General features: G+C 56.0%; 2 protein-coding genes across 11 annotated transcripts; both read left to right on the top strand.

Annotated features, from left to right (window-relative positions):
- The first annotated feature begins 2029 nt into the window (after positions 1 to 2029).
- PIP5KL1 (phosphatidylinositol-4-phosphate 5-kinase like 1) lies at positions 2030 to 10318 on the top strand. 7 transcript variants are annotated; one of them, XR_013519074.1, is made up of 11 exons: positions 2030 to 2120; positions 2953 to 3150; positions 4341 to 4391; positions 4611 to 4765; positions 5054 to 5178; positions 5475 to 5509; positions 5598 to 5653; positions 6992 to 7104; positions 7392 to 7545; positions 9196 to 9940; positions 10117 to 10318. XR_013519074.1 is itself a non-coding variant. In XM_035258570.3 (10 exons), exons 1-10 carry the CDS (start codon positions 2091 to 2093, stop codon positions 9461 to 9463), a joined length of 1188 nt encoding a protein of 395 aa, XP_035114461.2. In that variant the 5' UTR covers positions 2030 to 2090; the 3' UTR covers positions 9464 to 10318. The 7 variants fall into 7 exon arrangements, 4 of the variants coding, with proteins under 4 accessions (XP_035114461.2, XP_078184435.1, XP_035114466.2 ...); XR_004729285.3 differs by having other exon boundaries at positions 2950 to 3150; XR_013519075.1 differs by lacking the exon at positions 2953 to 3150.
- Positions 10319 to 14394: 4076 nt separating this feature from the next.
- On the top strand, positions 14395 to 22292 carry ST6GALNAC4 (ST6 N-acetylgalactosaminide alpha-2,6-sialyltransferase 4). 4 transcript variants are annotated; one of them, XM_009003367.5, is made up of 6 exons: positions 14395 to 14545; positions 14983 to 15069; positions 16612 to 16797; positions 17846 to 18258; positions 19569 to 19676; positions 21611 to 22292. In XM_009003367.5, the coding sequence occupies exons 2-6, from the start codon at positions 15058 to 15060 to the stop codon at positions 21798 to 21800; spliced, it is 909 nt and encodes a 302-aa protein (XP_009001615.1). In that variant the 5' UTR covers positions 14395 to 14545; positions 14983 to 15057; the 3' UTR covers positions 21801 to 22292. The 4 variants fall into 4 exon arrangements, with proteins under 4 accessions (XP_009001615.1, XP_002743387.1, XP_078184409.1 ...); XM_002743341.7 differs by having other exon boundaries at positions 14395 to 14648; XM_078328283.1 differs by lacking the exon at positions 19569 to 19676.
- Positions 22293 to 22914: the final 622 nt, after the last annotated feature.

Raw genomic sequence — 22914 nt, 5'->3', positions numbered from 1 at the left:
ACCTCCTTGCCTCGGTGACCTAATGGGGGTGGATCCCCTTTTTGTACACAACCCTCTACTACTGCACATGGCACAGCCCCCTACTGCGCACAGCCCACCTCTCTAACTAGGTGACCTAATAGGGTGACCCCCTGGCTTGCTACTCATGTGATTATAAGCCTATAGATGAATTCACTCATGACCCTTCCACCTGTACCTAATAAATACAGATGCTTCTGGACGTTTGGGGCCTCGCTTGTCTCCGCTCATAGGTGGTGCGGTCCCCAGAGCCCAGCTACTCTTTTCCATTTCTTCTGTGTCCTCTCTCTTTACTGCTTGGATCCTGTGACTCAACACAGCAATAGGGGACACCCCATGACCCTGTGGGGCTGTGGCCCTACCCCAGCACTTTGGGAGGCTGAGGTGGGTGGATCACTTGAGGTCAGCAGTTCAAGACCAGCCTGGCCACCATGGTGAAACCCTGTCTCTACTAAAAATACAAAACTTGGCTGGGCGCGGTGGCTCACGCCTGTAATCCCAGCACTTTGTGAGGCCGAGGTGGGCGGATCACGAGGTCAAGAGATCGAGACCATCCTGGCCAACATGGTGAAACCCCGTCTGTACTAAAAATACAAAAATTAGCCGGGCATGGTGGAACAAGCCTCTGGTTCCAGCTACTCGGGAGGCTGAGGTGGAAGAATCGCTTGAACCCAGGAGGTGGAGGTTGCAGTGAGCCAAGATTGCACCACTGCACTGCAGCCTGGTGACAGAGCAAGACTCTGTCTCAAAAAAAAAAAAAAAAATTGCTGGATGTAGTGATGCGTACGTGTAATCCCAGCTACTCAGCAGGCTAAGGCATGAGAGTTGCTTGAACCTGGAGGCGGAGGTTGCAGTAAGCCGAGATTGTGCCATTGCACTCCAGCCTGGGCAACAGAGTGAGATTCCATCTCAAAACAAACAAAAAACTCTCACACCTTGTCGTCTCACACTCACACCCAGACCCACAATACCTCTCTGGGTCCATACGAGGCCCTGCCTGCCAGCCTGCTTTCTCCTCTTCACTCCAGCCTCTCTGGCCTTTCACTTTCTGGACTCGCCAAGGCTCTTTGCATGCCTTACTCACCTTGGTCCCATAGATGCTCATCAAGCACCTGCTTGCACCAGGCACTGAGCCAGGAAGCAGGAGTGACATGGCCCCTGCTTTCATGGCATCCCCACCCCAGGGGGAGATGTAATAAATAATGAACAAGACAGTCTCTGACAGTGTTAGGGTGGTGAAGAAAATAAAGGTGATGTGATCAGGAGTTGGGGAGGAGAGCGCTCTGCTGGGGTCTGGCAAGGTGATGAAGGAACAAGGCGAGTGGCAGTCAGGCGTCAAGAGTTTCAAGCAGAGGGAATAGAAAATGCAAACGGAGAGTTTGGCGGCTAAGGAACAGGAGCGGCCCGTGTGGCTCAGTGGTGAGTGTAGGGACAGTGGTTTGAGATGGGCCTGGGGCCAGGTTTTGTTCCATTGCCATGGCAGCCACTGGAGGCTTTAAGCACGAGAGTGACGTCATCGGAATGATGCTTTTAAAGATCACGCAGGCAGCTGAGCCCCTCCCTCTCGATCACCACTAAATCCCCAGGGCCTAGCACTGCTGGCCCACAGTGAGTGTTCAGTATCTATGCGTTCAATGAATGGATGCCCCCGACTTTCCTGTGTGATCTAGAGGTAGTGACTTCTTTCTCTAGATCTCTGTTTTTTCACCCAAAAGATCGTCAATGGGAATTTCACGCCAGAGTGGGTGGGCGGCACAGAATTTAGGTTACTGGCCTCCCCAGGCGGCCCTGGCGACCCGAGTGCCCCTGCCCTGGGCGGAAAATGGGGGTGCTCCCTCCGCGGGACCCCAGCCAACGCCTGGCGGCCCCGCCCCAGCCGGACCCAGGTCTCAGGGATGCTGCAGCCGCGGGGGCGGGACCCGCAGGCGATCGCCAACGCCCCCCGCGTGGATTCGGTGCAGCTACGGTCGGCGCCACGTGATTGGTCGGCAGCGAGGCAGGGGCGGGGCCTGACTCCTGCAGCGGGGCAGCGAGGAACTCGGCCAAAGCCTGGGGAAGCTGCTGCGGGGGCGATGGCTGCGCCGAGCCCCGGGCCCCGCGAGGTAGGTGCGGACCCGAGAGAGAACAGGAAAGGGAAGGGTTGGTGGGCAGGGGCCGGGCCTCCCCTTGGCGAGCGGCGTGGACACGCCCCCATCCAAGCCAGGGAGGGGCCCCGCAGCCGGTGGGGACACGCCCCACGTTGGGCGCCAGGTATGCAGAGGGGCGGCCTGGCAGGGATCCCTCAGCACTTCCTCAGTTTCTCATCGGGAAAATGGAGAGAATGCCAGAGCTTCTCCTTCAGGGGGCTGTCAGGAGGTCAAGCTCTCATCCAGTGCGGGGCACACGGTGGAGGCCCACTACGGGTGGGTTAGCAGCTATGACCAGCATCGTGCTGGCCTTCCGTACTGGCCCGGAGGCGCTCAGCATAGGCGAATGAAATAGATGTGACTGAATCTCCGGCATCACAGCTCCTACTATCAAGGGTTCTCGTGCAAGGAGCTCAAACTCAACAGTAACAAGAGTTCATACGTGCCACGAAGGAGCTGTTCTAGTTTTCCCGTTGCAGATGAAAAAATAAGCCACAGAAAGGTTAGGCGACTTACCTGAGGTCACAGGGCTGGTGAGAGATGTCAGTCTCAGGCCAGCTTTGACTGCAGAGCGCACACCCTACCTACTGATAATCATAATCATCCCTCTATTCAGGTGCTGACTGCGTGCCAGGCACTATGCGGCCCCTCTGGGTACCAGCATCATCCCTATTTTACAGCGGAGGAAACTGAGGCAGAAAGAGATGAGGGGAATTCTCACAAGAAGTGGAAGTGGGACTTGAACCCTGATCTTTTTCCCCTGTGATGCTGCCACAGGCTGTTTGTGTCCTGTGCCTCTTCCCAGCAGGTCCTGGCCCCCTCCCCTGAGGCTGGATGCAAAGCAGTGACCTCCAGCCGCCGGGGGCTTCTCTGGCGCCTCAGAGACAAGCAGTCTCGCCTGGGCCTGTTTGAGATCAGCCCGGGGCATGAGCTGCATGGGATGACGTGCATGATGCAGGCAGGGCTGTGGGCTGCCACCCAGGTCTCCATGGACCACCCACCTACGGTGAGTGGCCCATCTGTCCCACGAATCTCCACACCAGCAATGGCAAGACTTGGCTGATGCCCTGTCTGACTAAAACTGCAGGTGTGAGGATCAGAGAGGGATATCAAGGGGAGGAAGGCAGAGAGGGAGGAATATGCTCGTGTGGGAGCTGGAAAGTCTAGGGTGTGTTGGGGTGTGAGGAACCCCCTGACTCAGGTGGTTGCTGTGTGACTCTAGGTGAGTCTCTGCCTCTCTCTGGGCCTCGGTGTCCCCATTTATATAATGGGGGGAGATTGTACCCCTTGATTTCTGAGGCCTTCTCAGCCCTGCCAGGGTATATGGTTGGAAAGGGACCTACCCCCACCCTGCTGGTCTGGCCCATCCTCTCTGGAGCCCAGGCTGAGGCAGGGCTGGCTCAGCAGAAATGTGGCCCAACTGCAAGCTCAGCAGCTGGGTGGACCTGGGTGAGCATGTCTGGTGTTTGTGTGTGTGCATGTGTGCGCAGTGGGACCACATTCCACAGGCCACATCCGGGCAGGGACCTGGAGGTCCAGGGAGAGCATAAAAACTCGAAGGAGTTCTCTAAATTACAAACTGACCTCGTCACCTGCTGAAAAGCTTCCATGGCTCCCCAGTATTCAGCATGACCTCCAGATCCAGCTGCGTTCAGCCTCATTCACACTCCCTCATTGTAGGGTAGGGACCCTCCTTTACCCACTGGGGTCCTCATTCCCTTGCTGGCAGCCACCAGTGCTGTTGCTACTGCTGCAAGCATCCTGCTCTTCATCTCCACTACCCTTTAGATTTCAGCTTAGCGGTCGCCACCCCCAGGAAGTCTTCTCTGATCTTGCCCCTCCAGGGTTGCATCAGGCAGGTCCCTTGGCTTCAGGGCCATCCCCTTGTACTGGATGGAATCTGGCCTGTGAGTCTGGGAACATGCCTAGCTTGAACTCATGGCCTGGTGCTGGGGACCCAGTGGTGGATGAGATACACTCAGGCCTTTCGTGGATCACTCTTGCACCCTGGCAGCCCTGGGAGGACAAGCAACGCGTTTACCCTACTCAGGAACACCCAGAGACAACTCCAGTCCCAGTTTGCTGAAGGAATCAAATTGAAGGAGTGGGACAGGCCAGGTGCAGGACATCTGGAGATCCTGGGGCAGGCAGCAGGAGACTGAGGCTTGCCCTGAGCTCCTCTACCTCTCCCTGCAGGGGCCGCCCTCCCAGGACGATTTCTCCGAGGTCCTAACCCAGGTTCATGAGGTAGGAAGCCCCAGAGTCCTGTGTGGGAGGGGCATGTGATGGTCTTGCTCTCTCCTCGGCAGTTTTCTCATCTGCAGTGGAAGTGAAGGCTTGTCCCTGAGCCTTGAGCCTTGAGCCTTGCAGGAAGGGTGTGGCCACCCTGCCCCTCCTGACCCAGGACCAACTGCACACACCTGGGCCCACGCAGACACTCCAGAGGCAGCTCTTGCTCCCCTGCAGGGCTTCGAGCTAGGCACGCTGGCCGGCCCCGCCTTTGCCTGGCTGCGCCGCTCTCTGGGCCTGGCGGAGGAGGACTATCAGGCTGCGCTGGGCCCCGGCGGCCCTTACCTGCAGTTCCTCAGCACGTCCAAGAGCAAGGCCAGCTTCTTCCTGTCGTGAGCTTGCGGCAGGGGTGGGGTAGGGGTGGGAGTGGTGCCCCTGGCTGGGAGGGCAGAATTCCCAGTGGCGGCGAGGACCCCCTGAAGAGAGAAACAGAGCGGCCTTAATCAGGGAGGGTCAGGGCCGGATGGAGGACAAATGACCGGGGAGAGAAGGAGAGCGGTGGCGGAGGAGAGGGGCTGTACCGAGACCCGGGAGCGAGATCCGCAGCACAGGTCGGGGAAGGCCGGGTGGGAGCCGCTCCAGCCAGGCCTGGGCAGTGACCTCTTTCTCCTGCCCCCCAGCCACGACCAGCGCTTCTTCCTGAAGACCCAGGGGCGCCGGGAGGTGCAGGTGCTGCTAGCCCATCTGCCCCGCTACGTGCAGCACCTGCAGCGGCACCCGCACTCGCTGCTGGCGCGGTTGCTGGGTACGCAGCTGCCTTCGGGGCTCGGTGGGGGCGGGTGCCAGGTGGTACTGTACCTGGGGAGGGCGGGGTACGTGGGGGGGGGCAAATGGGTGGATGAGAGATTGGACGACGTGGGGGCGGGGCACCACTGGGGCTGTGTTTAGAGGTGGGGTCAGGTCGGGATCCGAACCCCAGCCGTGGAAGGGTCCGGGTGCTGCGGATCTTGAGGAGGTATGGCCTGACGCTGGGACTGGCGCCGGATGAACCCCGGGTTGTGGAGTTTGGAAACCCTCACCCAGCGTCCTCTCCCCTTCCAGGAGTGCACAGTCTGCGGGTAGACCGGGGAAAGAAGGTGGGTGAGGCTGAGGTGAGGTGGCTGGGCAGAGCGGGCGGCTGGAGGGCGACAGCCGGCCTCCCTCACTCCCTGTCCCGGCCCCCAGACATACTTCATCATCATGCAGAGCGTCTTCTATCCCGCCGGCCGCATCTCTGAGAGGTGAGTGGCCTGGAGCAAGCTCGGGGCCCCACCCCAGCCAGAACTCACCGCCCGAAGCGCCCACACTCCCTAGCCAGACAGCGAAACTGAGGCCCAGGAAGGAGAAGGGCATTACCAAGATCTAGGGGGTCGGAGCGTCTCTGGAGCACTCAGCATGCGTTAGGCGCCTTGTTGGACCCTTCGCACCTTTTTAATTCCCAGAAGGACGCTGAGAGGCAGCTCTTATCCTCCTTCCTAGATGAGAAACGGAGAAAGAAGGCCACACAACTAACATGCGGGGAGCAGGGACTTAGACCCAGCCTCTGGCAGCGTGCACGTGGCCCCCTGTGCCCTCCAGCGCTGACTCTGCCCACTGGTTCCCTGTGAGCGCTCCCCTGCCACCCCGCCCCTTGCCATTGGCTGCCCCCAGGCCCTCCTGGTGCCACCACCTAGGGTTGGATCCCTGTGTCTGGGACATCCTCGGGGGTGACAAGGTATCCAGAGGCAGACACAGGCAGGGCTCAAGCCTGGGCTGGGCCTCCAGTAGCCTGAGTGTGAATACCTGCTCTGCTCTTATCTTTAACTCAGAAACAATAATAGACAGGGCTTCAGCTACAGGGCCAGGCATGGTGGGTCGTGCTTGTAATCACAGCACTTTGGGAGGCCAAGGGAGGAGGATTACGTGAGCCCAGGCATTGGAGACCACCCTGGGCAATATAATGAGACCCTGCCTCTATAAAAAAAAAAAAATGAAAAAATTGGCCAGGAACAGTAACTCATGCCTATAATCCCAACATTTTGGGAGGCCGAGGTAGGCAGATTACCTGAGGTCCTGAGTTCAAGACCAGCCTGACCAGCGTGGAGAAACCCTGTCTCTACTAAAAATAGAAAATTAGCTGAGCATGGTGGCAGGCATTTGTAATCCCAGTTACTTGGGAGGCTGAGGCAGGAGAATCGCTTGAACCCGAGAGGCTGAGGTTGTGGTGAGCTTAGAGCACATCATTGCACTCCAGCCTGGGCAACAAGAGTGAAACTCCATCTAAAAAAAAAAAAAAAAGCCCTGGGTGTGGTGCCATGTGCCGGTAGTCCCAGCTACTTGGGAGTTGAGGTGGGAGGATCTATTGAGCCCAGGAGGTCAAGGCCTCAGTGAGCCGTGTTTGTGTCACTGCACTCTAGCCTGGGTGACAGAGCAAGACCTTGTCTAAAAAAAGAAAGAAAGAAACAAGACAAGGATTGTGCTGAGGTTTGGGGATGATTTATGTAATGAGTTCAGTGCACATGAGTAGTCACTGGAAGCTCTTGTGAGAGTCTCTGTGTGTCTCAAATCTATGTAAAGCTGCATTCTGTCCCCCCACTCAGGTATGACATCAAAGGCTGCGAGGTGAGCCGCTGGGTGGAGCCTGCCCCTGAGGGCAGCCCCCTTGTCCTGGTGCTGAAGGACCTCAACTTTCAGGGCAAGACCATCAACTTGGGTGAGCCACGGGGGTGGCCACTGCCTGCTCCTCCTTCATTCAGGGTGAAATTTAGAAGGGTGTCTCTGCTGCCCTCTGCCTAAGGCATTAAGAGACCAGATTCTGGAATCAGGCAGAACAGAGTTCAAATTCAGACTCCACAACTTCCTAGCTAGGTGACTAAGGCTGATTACAGATGAGTTTCCTTATTTGTGAGATGGGAACAGAAATGCCACCTGCTGTCACGGGGCAGAGTGTGTGGAGCACCGTGGTGGTGCGCTCAGGTGGGGGCACTGATGCTCCGGCAGGGCCCCAGCGGAGCTGGTTCCTCCGCCAGATGGAACTGGACACCACTTTCCTCCGGGAGCTCAACGTGCTGGATTACAGCCTCCTGATGGCCTTCCAATGTCTCCATGAGGATGAGAGGGGCCCGGGCAGCAGCCTCATCTTCCGCACAGCCAGGTGAGCCCCCACAGAGGCAGCAGCGAGAACGAGGTGGTGAGAGTAAGAGAAAGACAGACACAGGGGTGTGGGAGTGTCTTGCCTCTGCTGGGAGCAGTGCAGGCAAAGTCATGAAGGCTGGAAAGTGCAGTGTGTGTGTGTGTGTGTGTGTGTGTGTGTGTGTGTAGAGGGGAGGGCTGGAGAAACCTGGCCAGTAGGGGCAGGAGGGGCACAGGTGGTCAGCAGCAGGGGACAGAACAGATGAAGTCCAGTTGGACCAGAGCTTCGGTGACTATTTGAAGAATCTGCTCATTTTCCAGTGGGAATGTGGAACCATTGAAGCTTTCAGAGCAGAGGAAAAGACCTATTTTTTTTTTAATTTTTGCTTTTTTTTTTTTTCTTTTGAGATGGAGTTTCGCTCTTGTTACCCAGGCTGGAGTGCAATGGCACGATCTCGGCTCACCGCAACCTCCGCCTCCTGGGTTCAGGCAATTCTCCTGCCTCAGCCCCCTGAGTAGCTGGGATTACAGGCACGCGCCACCATGCCCAGCTAATCTTTTGTATTTTTAGTAGAGACGGGGTTTCACCTTGTTGACCAGGATGGTCTCAATCTCTTGACCTCGTGATTCACCCGCCTCGGCCTCCCAATGTGCTGGAATTACAGGCTTGAGCCACGCGCCCGGCCGCTTTTTTTTTTTTTTCCTGAGATGAAGTCTCCCTCTGTCGCCCAGGCTGGAGTGCAATGCTGCCGTCTCAGCTCACTGCAACCTCCACCTCCTGGATTCAAGTGATTCTTCTGCCTCAGCCTCCTTAGTAGCTGGGATTACAGGCGCCTGCCATCATGCCTGACGAATTTTTTTTTTTTTTTGAGCCCTACAAACCCTGAGACTTCTAGGGTTGGATGTTTCCAAACAGAAATTTAGGAAATAGACTTACCTGAATTCATATGGCACCGAAGTGAAGATTCCAGGGTCTGTGTGGCCCAAAGGCCCAAGGACCAGTGCTACCCAAAAGAAATATAACTCAAGCCACACACGTTATTTAAAATTTTCTAGTAGACTCATTTTAAAAAGTAAAAACATGGCCGGGTGCTGTGGCTTATGCCTGTAATCCCAGCACTTTGGGAGGCTGAGGTGGGCAGATCACAAGGTCAGGAGTTTGAGACCAGCCTGGCCAATCTGGTGAAACCCCATCTCTACTAAAAACACAAAAAATTAGCCTGGCATGCTGGTGCGCACCAGTAGTCCCAGAAACTCAGCAGGCTGAGGCAGGAGAACTGCTTGAACCCGGCAGGTGGAGGTTGCATTGAGCTGAGATTGCCAAAATGTTCATTTCGTAGAATCAACATAAAAATGAATGAGATATTTTACATCCTTTTTTTCATCCTGTCTTTGAAATTGGGTATGTATTGTACTTGTATAGCACATCTCAACAGGGACTGTCCACATTTTGAGGCTCAGGGGCCACATGCGGCCAGGGTCTAAGTACTGAACGTGCACCTGTAGCCCAACAATTTCACTTTTCTCAGTTTACCTGAGTTCACAGACCTAGGCACACAGGAGGTGTGGGAATGAGCAGGCGGAGGGGTGGGCAGCCTGGCCAGGCTTGCAGAGCCGACTGACTGGGGCTTCCTGGAGGAGGTGGCAGCTTCACTCTCCTGTCGGTCCCCAGGTCTGTGGAAGGGGCACAGAGCCCGGAAGAGTCAGAAGCGCAAAACCGCCGGTTGCTGCCCGACACCCCCAACGCCCTTCACATCCTGGATGGGCCCGAGCAGCGCTATTTCCTGGGTGTCGTGGATCTTGCCACGGTGTACGGGCTCCGCAAGCGGCTGGAGCACCTGTGGAAGACACTGCGCTACCCGAGCAGGACCTTCTCCACTGTCAGCCCAGCTCGCTACGCCCGTCGCCTCTGCCAATGGGTGGAGGCGCACACGGAGTGACCGGTGCCCGGCCCCACTCTCCGGATCTGGATGATGGGCCGCACGCCAGGAAAACCGGTTCCTCCGGGCCCGGGCATCTCGCCTGTGCTTCCTGCCGATGGGCGCCAGAGGGCAGCATCCCCTAACTAATACTGTAACCGCGCAGCCCCGTTTGACGGCGATGCTGTGCCCAGCATCGTGCCAAGGACGCCCCACTTTAGCTTATTTATTCCTCAAAAAATGCTATTATTCTCTTTTTACAGACCATGAGATGGAGGCTCAGGGGGTGAAGGGACTGAAACAGATCATTCAGCAATAAATGCTGGATCCAGGACTCAACATGGCTTTTGGATTCCGGAGCCTGTATTCTTAACCACCAACTAACTCCTGGAGCTTGGTCCTCATGATCTGGGCAAGGGGGGAGGCTGAAGGCTGCAGCCCTCTTGTCGTCCAGATGGGGAAACTGAAGCTCAGAGACTTTAAGGGGCTTATGCACTGGTAAGTGGCAAGGTTGGCCCTGAGTACCCGGCCTCCCGACTCCCTGCTCCTGGCCCTCTGAAGGTCACTTTCTCATCAGTAACTGGGGATGGGTCAGTGGTCAGACCAAGATCTTGGCTGCACAGACATCACCGGGAGCCTGCACAGTCCCTGATCACGCCTTCTCCTTCCTCCAGGAAACTCCAGCCTGGCCTCTGACCCCAGTTCAATCTGACCATGCCCCAACCCAAGCAGGCCTTTCCTCCAGAGCTGCTCCAGGGACTGGCTGTGTGACTGGGGCAAGGTGCTAAACCTCTCTGTGCCTCACTGGTCTAATTTGTAAAATGAAAGGATGGAAACAGACCTCATTAACTCATTAAATATTTGTTGAGCACCTGCCATGTGACAGGCCCTCTGCTGGGTAATGGGGACCTGGGCACAAAGCAAGTAGCATGGTTTCTGCCTTCACAGAACTCCCAGAACTCACAATCTGAGGGAAGGGACCCCTACCTGATCAATTGATGGATGGTGTTGGGGGAGGGGCTTTAACTTTTACATTGAGACCAGAGAAGAGTCTGACACATCCCTAGGAGGATCCCAGGCTAAGGGTACAGCAGGGGTCTGGAGTAAGAGAAGAAAAACGTTTCAGAGTGGGAGGGGGCCACGTGGGCCAAGAGTGGACCCCCAGGTTTGGACAATGTAGGAACTCGGGGAAGCCCTTCAGCTGCAACGCTCAATCATTCCACTGACCCGCCAGATCCCATCAAAGCAAGACAGCTGGGGGCAGGGCACGGGGGCTCACACCTGTAATCCCAACAGTTTGGGAGGCCAAGGCAGGCGGGTCACCTGAGCTCAAGAGTTCGAGACCAGCCTGGCCAACATGGAGAAACCCCGTCTGTACTAAAAAGACAAAATTAGCCGGGTGTGGTGACACATGCCTGTAATCATAGCTACTCAGGAGGCTGAAGCAGGAGAATTGCTTGAATCTGGGAGGTGGAGTTTGCAGTGAGCTGAGATAGAGCCATTGCACTCCAGCCTGGGTAACACTGGCAAAAATCCATCTCAAAAAAAAAAAGAAAGAAATATGGCTGTGGGGCTGGGTACAGTGGCTCATGCCAGTAATCCTAGCACTTTGGGAGGCGGAGGTGGGTGGATCACTTGAGGTCAGGAGTTTGAAACCAGTCTGGCTAACATGGTGAAACCCTGTCTCTAGTAAAATATGAAAATTAGCCACATGTGTAGTTACAGCTACTCGGGAAGCTGAGTCAGACGAATCGCTTGAACCTGGGAGGTGGAGGTTGCAGTGAGTTGAGATTACACCACTGCACTCCAGCCTGGGCAACAAAGTGAGACTCCGTCTCAAACAAAACAAAACAACAACAAAAAGAAAGATGCCTGAGGGGAAAGAGGGAGGAAGGAGAGCTCTGGCTGCAGGCCTGGAGTATTGGTTCCTGGAATATATGGCTTTTGGGTTTTTTTGAGACAGGGTCTCCCTCTGTCACCTAGTCTTGAGTGCAGCGGCATGCTTAGAGCTCACTGCAGCCTCAGCCTCTTGAGCGCAAGTGATCCTCCCACTTCAGCCTCCCAAGTAGCTGGGACTACAGGCATGTGCCATCACACCTGGCTATTTTTATTTTATTTTTTTGCAGAGACAGGGTCTCACCATATTGCCCAGGCTGATCTCGAACTCCTGAGCTCCAGGAATCCGCTTGATTTGGCCTCCCGAAGTGTTGGGCCCACAGGCATGAGCCACTGTGCCCCAACAGAATATATGCACTTTAAATACTGACATCACTCTTAGTCGTCTGGGGAAATGTGCCTGATTTCTCAGCATCTCTGTGCTGGCATGAGCTGAGTGGAAATTTCTTGTTCTTGCTTTAGCAAGAATATGTGACATAGAGTGTATAAGCTCATCACTCAGGAGGTGATGGACCAGGGAAAGTCAAGAGGTGGTAGGGAACTGCAGCAGGAACTGGGATCTGACACCACATTTCCACCTGTCTGGCTCCCACAGGGCTGAGTCAGTGTCACAGAGTCCTGCTGTCACACATAAGGATGATTCAGCCCCTCTCCACCTTTGGGTCTCTGTCTGTGAGCCTGGCCGGGATCTAATGCTAGAGAGGAAAGTGATTTGTCGAAGAACTCATGGGACCCAGGCTCTCCTAACTCACACATTGATAGACATGACCTAGCACCTAGTGTGCTGGGCACAGTTTGGGTGATGGGAGTGCCCTGAGCACATGGCTGGTCTGTCTTTGCCCACATGGAGCTTAGAGTCTATGGGGCAGGTGGAACTTAAACAAGGTAAACAGTTAATACACAGGGCGATTTCAGAAACTGAGTTGGGGTGAGGCAGGAGGGATGGGGTGCAGGGTTGGGCAGGGTGGCTGGCAAGGGCTTTTCGGAGGAGGTGATGCTTGAGCTGAATGACGGGAGGAGCCACCATGTGACTAGAGCAGTCCAGCATAGGACACAGTGAATGCAAAGGTCCTATGGTAGGAATGGCTTCAGTATAATTGTCGGGCAGAGGGTGGCCAGGGCAGGTGGAAGGTGACTGAAGGAGTTCACATGGTGCAGAATCTTCTAGGTTGTGGTAAGCAGAGTAGTTTTTTGCCAAGAGCAAAGTGAAGGTCTTCATCTGGGGCTGTGACTTCCTGGTCACAGTTCCACTGTGGACTTCTGATCCTCATCTACCCTGGGAGCCCGGGCCACTGGGGCAAGCTGCTCTCTCCATGTGGCCCTAGCAAGGACGGAGTTGCCTCTCTGGGGAGGAATCATCACCTCACCAGCTGTCCTGGGCAGTGAGTGAATCCATAGGGAACGTCTCGCCATTGCACCCTCAGGGTTGGGCCTATGAGGAAAGACACTTGAAGGATGAGGGCTGAGGGGGAAAGGCTCTGGCTCTGGGAATGCACTGCCTGTGTGAGTGAGGGGCCATGGCGACTGAGCATGAACCACTACTCCCCATGTCTGCCCAGGCTGGAGTGTCCAGGGACAGGAGGGTTTGTACTCAAAGGAGGCCCCTGGGGTGCAGGGCCACTACAAGCAGCCTACCTCCCAGCCCCTGGTCAGGGGAGGCACTGAGGCCTAGAGCACCAGGCTCAGGGGTGATTTGGTTTTGAACTTGGAGCAGGATAGACTGAGAAGGTTGCTGAGCTGCGGATGGATACTCTGGCATCCTGCCCAGGCCTGAGCCTCTGAGAAAAAGGAAAATGGAGACCAGGGCAGGAGCGCAAGCTGGTTCCCAGTCCAACGCCCTACAGAGGAGGTGACTGTGGTGGGGATGGTGAAATGACCTTTCCGGACAATGCAACATTTTGCAAAAAAGATCTTAGACGAGTACTGAGCGTGGTGGCTCACACCTGTAATCCCAACACGTTGGGAAGCTTGAAGGTCACTTGAGGTCACTTGGGCAGGTCACTTGAAGTCAGGAGTTTGAGGCCAGCCTGGCCAACATGGTGAAACCTTGTATCTACTAAAAATACAAAAATTAGCTGAATATTGCTTGAACCCTGGAGGTGGAGGTTACAGTGAGCTGAGATGGTGCCACTGCACTCTAGCCTCAGCAACAGAACGAGACTCCATTTCAAACAAACTAAAGATCCTAGACGGGAAGTGTGCCTTCTCACTTCCCCACAGGCCCACCCCTGCTACTGCCCCAGTGCTTTCTGCCACGAGCCTGACGCCTGAAGGCAATTGCCTCTGAGATCCCAAGGGACCCCAATAGGACACTGCAGCATCTGCCTGGGGCCTGGGCTGACTTGACTTGGATTCGGAGGACATTCCAGCAAGGAAGACTTTGAGAGGTAAGAGTAGGTGGTCACAGCCCTGGCTCTGGAGTGAAACTGTCTGGGTTCGAATCCTGGCTGTGCCAGGAGCTGCCTCTGCACTGTCTCAGAGGAGAAAAACAGGCTCAGGTGAATGCCACACGGACATAATCATAATAAAATAATCATATTGAAAATAACTAATTTATTCGTTATCTGAATTTCCAGTGTCAGTGGACATTCTGTGTCTTGATAAATCCGGCAACCCTACCAGTTGAAAGGTGGGCTGCCTGACCCGAAGCCCCGCTTAATCTCCCTGCCCAACCCTCATTTCAGAAATAGAGACACTCAAGTCTGGACAGCCAGGCCGCCACTGCACTGGGGCCCCGACACCCTCTAGGTCAGTTTTCCCTGCGGTCCCAACAGCCTCGCCCAGGCAGGACCCTGCTGGAACTGCGGGAGGAGGGAAAAGTGAAAGGCCGGAGCAGAGTCTGACTCCGCCCCGGCCCGGAGGCCCCGCCCCTAGCTGGAGGCCTCGCCGCCAGCCATTCACGTCCCGCCCCGTCCCGGCCGCGCAGAGCCCGCCCCAGGTGGCGCAGGCAGGGTTCGTAGGATCCGCCCACGGCGCGCAGGCCCCGCCCCCGACGCGCGAGTCTCCGCCCCGTCCTCGCCGGCCCCGGCCCCGGCCCCGCCCCCGCCTCCGGCCGCGCGGTTTCGGCTTCCAGCCTCCAGAAGGGGCGGCCGCGTCGCCGCCTCCGCCCCGGGGATCCTGCTTCCAGCCTGGTCGGCCCGGCCCGGAGGCCATGGAGCTCCGAACAGCGGATCGCAAGCCTCCTGCGAACCCCAGCCTGCACGCCTGGTTAGCACCCGGCGGGAAGATGGGGCAGTGGAATCTGGTAGGGCGGTGAAAAACCCACGTCCTGCCCTCCCCCGGCCTCTCCATTCGTCCCCCGGGTAGAAAGGTAGGAGGATGGAGGGGGTGGCATTCCCGGCTTCTGGCTCACTCTGCCCCAGACCTGATTGGTGACCTTGAGCTGGGGGCGCCTCCTCGCTACCTCTTCTTCCCCATCTGCGCAGTGGGGATTGGGTTGGCAGGCGGTCTCGCAAAGGTCGCTGATTCCTGCTCCTTTAGGATGGGGACATTGCCTTCCGGCGTTTGGAGACGTCAAGGCGTTGGATTCCCGGGCTCCACGTGCTTTCACCCCGGCCTGTACCCTCCCCTGCCTCAGTTTTCCCCATAGCCTGGGACCCCATCTGCCTTACTCCTCCTGGCTCTGAGTTTCTGGGTCTTGGCAGGTGCCCGGCTCCTACAGCTTCCCAGCCCCAGCCCTGGAGACAGCAGCCCCCAAATTACTGAGGGACAGCGACAGCATGAAGGCTCCGGTAAGTGGTGGAAGAAAGACTCCCAGGAAATGCAAAGGCCCCCACCAGAGGAGCAGCTCAGCAGCCTCTCCACCCCAGGACCCGCTGCCACTTCTGACCTCCCTGCTGTGGTGCAGAGAAAGGCAGACTGGCCTCAAAGTCTAGCGCTGTTCTTGCAGACTGTGCGGTCCCAGGCGGGTGGCATCCCTTCTGTGGTATCAGTGCCTTGCTCTCCCTGTAAAACAGAGGTAATGCTACAATCTCACCAGGCGAGGCCTTCCTGGGACTGGGGGTGTGAGAGTTGAATTCAGCTACTCTTGTCTTTACACAAAATTCCCGGGCTGTGGGAGAGAGAGCTGGATGTGGGGGGCAGTTCACCTGACTGCCTGAGTCAAGGTTTCTGGTCCCTCATGGGCAGGGGAGCAGGTGCCAGACAGAACTCCCTCCCCTGCACAGCTGGCCACACAGAAAAGACCTATTTTTGGAAGCTGACGTAGCTTATGGGCAGAAAACGGTGGGCTTCAGGCAGGATGTGCTGGGGCAGTGGGGGTGATGGGGTGGGGTGGGGGTCACTTTCCCACTTCTGATTTTCAGAGAGCACCAGCCAACTGCTCCATGGCTTCTGAAGGGTAGCCTAGGGACTTATGCCTTGGGTCTAGAAAACTGGAGCCCAGAGAGACACAGGTGGTAACCAGGGTGGCCCAGTACCCAGTGACTGACCCACAGTTCTGCCACCACCAAGCCCCTCTCCTCCTGGGAGCCTCCTTAGTGGGGGGTCCACTAAGTCAGCCAGCAGGGCCAGCCCCAGGCTGGGCCCAGGCCAGATGACTAGAAGAGATTCCTGGTTCTGATGGCCTTTGGCACATGGTTTCTGGAGGTGAGTGCCTCCAGGTGCCAGCCTTTCAATTATTAAAACCATTTCTTGAATGACCTTTCCTCAAATCTCCTTGTGCTTCTTGGCCTGCAGATCCTGATCATCACCAGGGGGCAGCCACGGAGTCAGCTTCGGTGGGGCGGAGGCAGGGCCACACTAAGTCAGCCTTGGTCCTAGGCTGAAGGGGCTTGTGGCCCTTCTGAGGCATCACTTTCCCGTTGTCATGTGCACAGCACTTTACAGTATACAGAATGCTTTCACTGCTCTGCTCCCATAAGTTCACACCATGGGCATTATCAGTCCCGGGTTTGTAAGGAGGAAACATGGCCAGAGGGACGGAGAGCCATAGGCCACACAGTACACCCTGGTCTCTAGTTAGGAATATGGGCTTTCTGGCCTGTTTTTAAGGCCCCACTGTGCTGCTTCTTTGATGTGTAGCCTTGAACTACACATTTCACCCCACATTGCTTTCCTTATTTAGAATGTCAGGATGATGACAGTGTCATCTCCAGGGCCTTATGTGCCCAGAGCTTGGCCTCGCCAAGTAAGGCCCAGTGAATGGAGGCTGGATTCTGCTGCTGTTCTGGGAGCTGCTGAAGTGGGGTCTAGACCCAGGAGGCCAGGTGCTCCGAAGCGGCTTCTAGGATGCCCTCCCCACATATGCTCCCCATGGGCACTGTCTCCCTCAGGGTCGGCTCCTGCTCATCATCCTGTGCTCTGTGGTCTTCTCTGCTGTCTACATCCTCCTGTGCTGCTGGGCTGGCCTGTCCCTCTGCCTGGCCACGTGCCTGGACCACCACTTTCCCCCAGGCTCCAGGCCCACCGTGCCGGGCCCCCTGCACTTCAGTGGATATAGCAGTGTGCCAGATGGGAAGGTGAGTGGGCCAGGCAGGGTGGGTAGTGAGAGCTGGGCTTGCGCCAGATTAGACCTTGAGCTTGGTCCCTCTGCTCACCAGCCATGTTATCCTGGCCAATCACATCACCTGTCTGAGCCCTAGGCTCTAAGAAGAAATAGGCATTTTGTTTTGTTTTTGAGACAGTCTTGCTCTGTCGCCCAGGCTGGAATGCAGTGGCATGGTCTTGGCTCACTGCAACCTCTGCCTCCCGGGTTCAAGGGATTCTCCTGCCTCAGCCTCCTGAGTAGTTGGGATTACAGGTATGTGCCACTATGCCCAGCTAATTTTTGTGTTTTTAGAAGAGATGGGGTTTCGCCATGTTGGCCAGACTGGTCTTGAACTCCTGACCTCAGGTGATCCACCCGCCTCGGCCTCCCAAAGTGCTGGGATTACAGGCATTAGCCACTGCACTGGCCCAGATGTTGTTTTCTTCCCCATTTTGCAAATGAGAGACTACGTCACAGAGGCCAGTGACGTAGGCTCAGGCCACGTAGCTAGGAGGGGGCAGAGCCAGGATTCAGGCTCAGGACCAGGTAGTCCCCCAGCTGTCCGGGTCACTGATGATCCTGCTTTTACTTAGAAACTGGGCATAGTATGGGAGGGAGTGGCCTGAGAGTGGTTCTGAAGAGCTGAGGCTCATGTTTACTTAACAAATACTTATATGACTTCCAGTCTGTGCCGGCTACTATTCTAAGTGTTTTATAAAAATTTGCTCAAGCAAACCTCATAAGGACTCATTATACTCATTATGTAGAGACAATTAGGGCCTCAGAGGCAGCATCAGGAAAGACCACAAATATGGCTGATGAGGAAGTAGGGGCTGAGTGCAGAACCTTAGCTCCGACACTGGGTATTACTGTGATCTTGGTATAGTCACCCCTGCTGCCCAGCCTGCAAAATGGGTTAATAACAGTCCTCTGAGCCGATACCTGATCAAGCAAGGTTGGTGGATGTTCTGGGGGAGGCGCAGAGAGTGGAAGCTGCGTGCTCATGCCCCTCCGTCTCTTTCTCCCTGCCTGCTCTGCAGCCGCTAGTCCGCGAGCCGTGCCGCAGCTGTGCCGTGGTGTCCAGCTCCGGCCAGATGCTGGGCTCAGGCCTGGGTGCTGAGATCGATGGCGCCGAGTGCGTGTTCCGCATGAACCAGGCGCCCACTGTGGGCTTTGAGGCGGACGTGGGCCAGCGCAGCACCCTGCGTGTCATCTCACACACAAGCGTGCCGCTGCTGCTGCGCAACTACTCACATTACTTCCAGAAGGCCCGAGACACGCTCTACGTGGTGTGGGGCCAGGGCAGGCACATGGACCGGGTGCTCGGCGGCCGCACCTACCGCACGCTGCTGCAGCTCACCAGGATGTACCCCGGCCTGCAGGTGTATACCTTCACCGAGCGCATGATGGCCTACTGTGACCAGATCTTCCAGGACGAGACAGGCAAGAACCGGTGAGCCTGGGGCCTGCCTGCTGGACTCTCCCTGGCAGCTAGGGGCCTTCCTTCCCCAGGAGGAAGGAAGTGTATCTACCAGAAAATTGGGCTGTGCCCCTGGCTCCCTTTGTACCATCATCTGCCACATGCAGTGGGCTATGGGTGTCACCTTGACCTAAGCTGCAGGCTTACCACCCCACCAGTCCTGGCCGGCTTGCCTGCATGATCCAGCCCCTGCCTGCTTCTGTGACCTCTCTCCTTCACTCTCCCTGTTCTACCCATACTGACTGGGGCTCAGATATCCATGCCTACTTCTACCTGCAGGCCTTGGCACGTGCTGTTCCCTCTCCCTGGAATGTTCTTCTCCCAAATCTTCTCCTGACAGGCTTCTCTTGCTACTCAGGTTACCTCCTCAGGGAAGCCCACCCTGACCACCCCATCTGAAGGGGTGCCTCCCACCCTGGCATTCTTTACCCATTCCTTTGTTTCCTTGGCTTGGCAATGGGTGTCACCGTCTGCCATCATCTTGCTTATAGATTTATAGATTTGTCTCCTAGCTGCTTGTTTATCTATTTGTCTCCTTCCCTTGGGAATGTTAGCACCAGATGAGGCAGGTTCAGTGCCAGCCCAGGGCCTGGGTGGTGCTCAGTTTGAATGAATGAACCAGCTCATACCTGCTCTGTAGAGGTCGAGGCGGGTAGCCCTCGGCTGGGAGGGTACCCAGGGCTGCTGCCTCCAGAGACCTGAGGTTGGGGCCACCACCTAGCCCCTTGCTCTGAGTAGGGAATGGGGGCATGGGGGCGGGGGCTGGGCTGACAGTGTTCCCTCCCTACAATCACCTAGAATTATCTCCACTTCATGGACAGGTCTTGAGGCTCAGGAGAGGTTCACAAGCAAATGTGACTGATGCCCATAGCAGAGCCAGGGTTCAAGTGGAAGACCCTTTGACTCCAGGCAATCCCCTACATCAAACCACTGCACCCTGCTGCCTCCTGCTGTCTCCCAGGCCTGGTCCCTTAGATGAGGAGAGGATGTGGCCAGAGCCCCCACACCCATCATCTGGGGTTTGCTCAAACCCTGCAAAGTGTAGCTGGGCCCAAGCCCCGCTGGGTACTGAGGAGGTGAACAGGCCTGGGTCTGTGTGCTACTCTGCCTGTCACCCACTGCTGGCCTTGGGCTGGCTCTGCCCCCTCCCCCGCCTTCCCCAGGGTCCCCCCAAGAGGTTGAGGTATGTGGCCCTAGGCTGGGAAGGTACCAAGTGCCGCTGGGGGCTGGAGTCACCATATGGCCCCTTGCTGACAGCATCCCCCCGACCCTCCCACACCCAGGAGGCAGTCGGGCTCCTTCCTTAGCACCGGCTGGTTCACCATGATCCTTGCGCTGGAGCTGTGTGAGGAGATCGTGGTCTATGGGATGGTCAGCGACAGCTACTGCAGGTCAGACCAGCCAGGCCAGGCATGCGGGGACGTGGGGAGGACTGTGAGCCCTCCCAGGCCTTAAGCCAGAGGATTTGGGAGCTGTTGGGGCACAGGGTGTGTGGGCTTCTCGGTGCATGACCATGGCACAGATACCCCTTGGGCACTGGGCCTTGGGAAAGAACTCAGTGTCAAGCAGGCTGTCTTACAACCCCAGCGCTGCTGCCGTGGCCACAGGCTGGTCACAGGCCAGACATGCCACTCCGCAGAACCTCTGTTTACTTATGCGGAAAATAGAGAAAAGAACCACATCTTCCTTGGAAGGTTGTTGAAACGTCTAGGGAGGGAATAATGTATAAAAGTGCTTACCGCAGTATATATCACTGATATGTCTATATCAGTGATATGTTGCATACAAATTTTAATTTTTGATATTAAAATGTCATCATGACATTAAGTTCAGATATGTTTATGGTATGATTTTGTATCATTGTAATATTATTACATTTCTTTTTTTTTTTTTTTGAGATGGACTTTTGTTCTTATCACCCAGGCCGGAGTGCAGTGGTGCGATCTCAGCTCACTGCAACCTCTGCCTCCTGGGTTCAAGTGATTCTCCTGCCTCAGCCTCCTAAGTAGCTGGGATTACTGGCACGTGCCACCATGCTTGGCTAATTTTGTGTGTTTTTTGTTTGTTTGAGACAGAGTCTTGCTCTGTCGCCCAGGATGGAGTGCAGTGGTGCGATCTTGGCTCACTGCAACCTCCACCTCCTGGGTTCAAGAGATTCTCCTGTCTCAGCCTCTTGAGTAGCTGGGATTATATGTGTGTGCCACCACACCCAGCCAATTTTTGTATTTTTAGTAGGGATGGGTTTTCATTATGTTGGCCAGGCTGGTCTCGAACTCCTGACCTCGTGATCCACCCGGCTTAGCTTCCCAAAGTGCTCTAATTACAGGCATGAGCCACCACACCCAGCCTAATTTTTTGCATTTTTAGTAGAGAGGGGGTTTCATCATGTTGGCCAGGCTGGTCTCAAACTCCTTACCTCGTGATCTGCCCGCCTTGGCTCCCAAAGTGCTGGAATTACAGGCATGAGCCACCACGCCCAACCTAATTTTTTGTATTTTTAGTAGAGATGGGGTTTTACCATGTTGGCCAGTATGGTCTCAAACTCCTGACCTCGTGATCTGCTGGCCTCAGCCTCCCAAAGTACTGGAATTACAGGCATGAGCCACCATACCCGGCCTAATTTTTTGTATTTTTAGTAGATGAGGTTTCATCATGTTGGCCAGGCTGGTCTTGAACTCCTGACCTCAGGTGATCTACCCACCTTGGCTTCCCAAAGTGCAGGGATTATAGGTGTAAGCCACCATGCCCAGCCTGTATTATTGTATTTCAATATCATGGAAACTAACGAATTCAGAAAAGGTCACCCATTTTTACCCCATTCTCTTTGAAATGGGTTTATCCAGTACATGGGCAAGGTAACAGGTGACCCTGTGCCCCAGCAATGGCCCTGGCCACACAGCTGGCCCCTGTGATGCTGATGGGGAGGTGGGCATGCAGGGCTGGTGGCTCTGTGACATCGGAGTGAGGGGCCCCTCCCTCACCAGGAGCCCAGCACCACTAGCAGGGTGCTTTGCACTCTCTGTCTCTTGATCTACACACTTGTTCTGGAAAATGGTTGTGACCATCTGCATTTCACACATGGGCCCTTGCGGCTCACAGTGTCCATCTCTGGCCCAGAGTCATCCAGCTTGCAAGAGGCTGAGCTGGGACACAAACTCTGGCCTTTGGGATCTGCTACTCCCCTCTGTGTCTTAGCCTCCCCAGGGATCGGGCATGGGTCTCCATGAGCCCATGGGGCCTGGTGAGGGGTGGTTGAGGTAGGCAGCAGTGTGTAGCAGGAGGCAGGTGGGTTCTGTCCCATATCAGCCTGTTCCCCACCCTGCAGGGAGAAGAGCCACCCTTCAGTGCCTTACCACTACTTCGAGAAGGGCCGGCTGGATGAATGTCAGATGTACCTGGCACATGAGCAGGCGCCCCGAAGCGCCCACCGCTTCATCACTGAGAAGGCGGTCTTCTCCCGCTGGGCCAAGAAGAGGCCCATCGTGTTCGCCCATCCATCCTGGAGGACTGAGTAGCCTCCATTGCCCTGGTGGCTGCCATGCCGTGCGATGTCCCATCCCAGGCCATCACACTCCACAAAAACATTTAATTTATGAATCCTGCCTCCTGTCACGTGCCAGATGGACCTGAGGTTCCTTCCTGCCCCTTTCTGGCGACAGTCAGAGTCATCTCAGGCCTCATGACTTGAAGGGGAGTAGAAGGGGGACCCCTGTTTCCACCTCTACTTCCTGAGTAATTCATGGCATTTGGGGGCTCACCCCACCTCCAGGTCTGTCGAGTGGCCTTTGTCCCTGGGGTTGATGGTCCGCTACTCACCAGCATCATGACCTTGTGCCAGTCCCGGTCCTTCCTCCCCAGCCACCCCTACCAGCTTTTGGTGCCACACTTCTCAGGCCGGTCGCCCTGGTTGGGGCAACTGAGAGCCTGGGGTTTGTTGGGTGAAGGGGCCTTGGAGCTGTGACTGCCAGGGCTGTATCATGAATGTACGGGTAAACGTGTTTTCTGGACACTGTCTCTAGTGTGGTCATGTGTCTAGGGGTGGAGATTGGGGCCTCTCCCTGTCACAGTCACAGAAGTTGTTGACTGGAATCCCTGAGGCGCTACCCAGGCAGGCACTGGCTGGGCTTCAGTTTCTTCCCCAACAACTTCCCGCTGGTGGCCCCAGCCCAGCCCCTTCCCCAGCAGGTCAGGGCTCCTCTAGGGCTGGTCCCTTCATTGCTCTGGCCTAGGAAACTGACCTTAAGTCAGAGGCTTCCTTGGGAACCCCGCTCTGCACACAGTGAGAGGAGAGCCAGGGCCAGGAGGAAGCCACTCCGAGTGGGAGGGAAACTCCGGCACCCAAATTGCTCCTGGGTCAAACGGCAGGTTAAATTACCCATTAAATCTGGGGTTGGGCCTGGAACGGTGGCTCATGCCTGTAATCCCACTGTTTAGGAGGGTGAGACAGGAGTGTCGCTTGAGACCAGGAATTTGAGACCAGCCTGGGTGACATGACAAGACCCCTTCCCTACAAATCAATAGATAAATAAAGAAAGAAAGAAAAGCGGGCCAGGTGTGGTGGCTCACGCCCGTAATCCCAGCACTTTGGGAGGCCGAGGCAGGCAGATCACTTGAGGTCAGGAGTTTGAC

This window comes from Callithrix jacchus, chromosome 1 (assembly GCF_049354715.1).
Source record: "Callithrix jacchus isolate 240 chromosome 1, calJac240_pri, whole genome shotgun sequence".
Taxonomy (NCBI): domain Eukaryota; kingdom Metazoa; phylum Chordata; class Mammalia; order Primates; family Cebidae; genus Callithrix; species Callithrix jacchus.
This window is presented reverse-complemented; position numbering and strand designations above follow the sequence as displayed.

Coding starts and splice junctions, on each gene's coding strand:
- ST6GALNAC4 (XM_009003367.5), top strand. Junction 18,259..19,568: donor GACGAGACAGGCAAGAACCG/GTGAGCCTGGGG, acceptor TCCCACACCCAG/GAGGCAGTCGGGCTCCTTCC. Junction 19,677..21,610: donor GTCAGCGACAGCTACTGCAG/GTCAGACCAGCC, acceptor CCCACCCTGCAG/GGAGAAGAGCCACCCTTCAG.
- PIP5KL1 (XM_035258570.3), top strand. CDS start 2,091: ATGGCTGCGCCGAGCCCCGGGCCCCGCGAG. Junction 4,766..5,053: donor AAGGCCAGCTTCTTCCTGTC/GTGAGCTTGCGG, acceptor CCTGCCCCCCAG/CCACGACCAGCGCTTCTTCC. Junction 5,654..6,991: donor GCCGGCCGCATCTCTGAGAG/GTGAGTGGCCTG, acceptor CCCCCCACTCAG/GTATGACATCAAAGGCTGCG.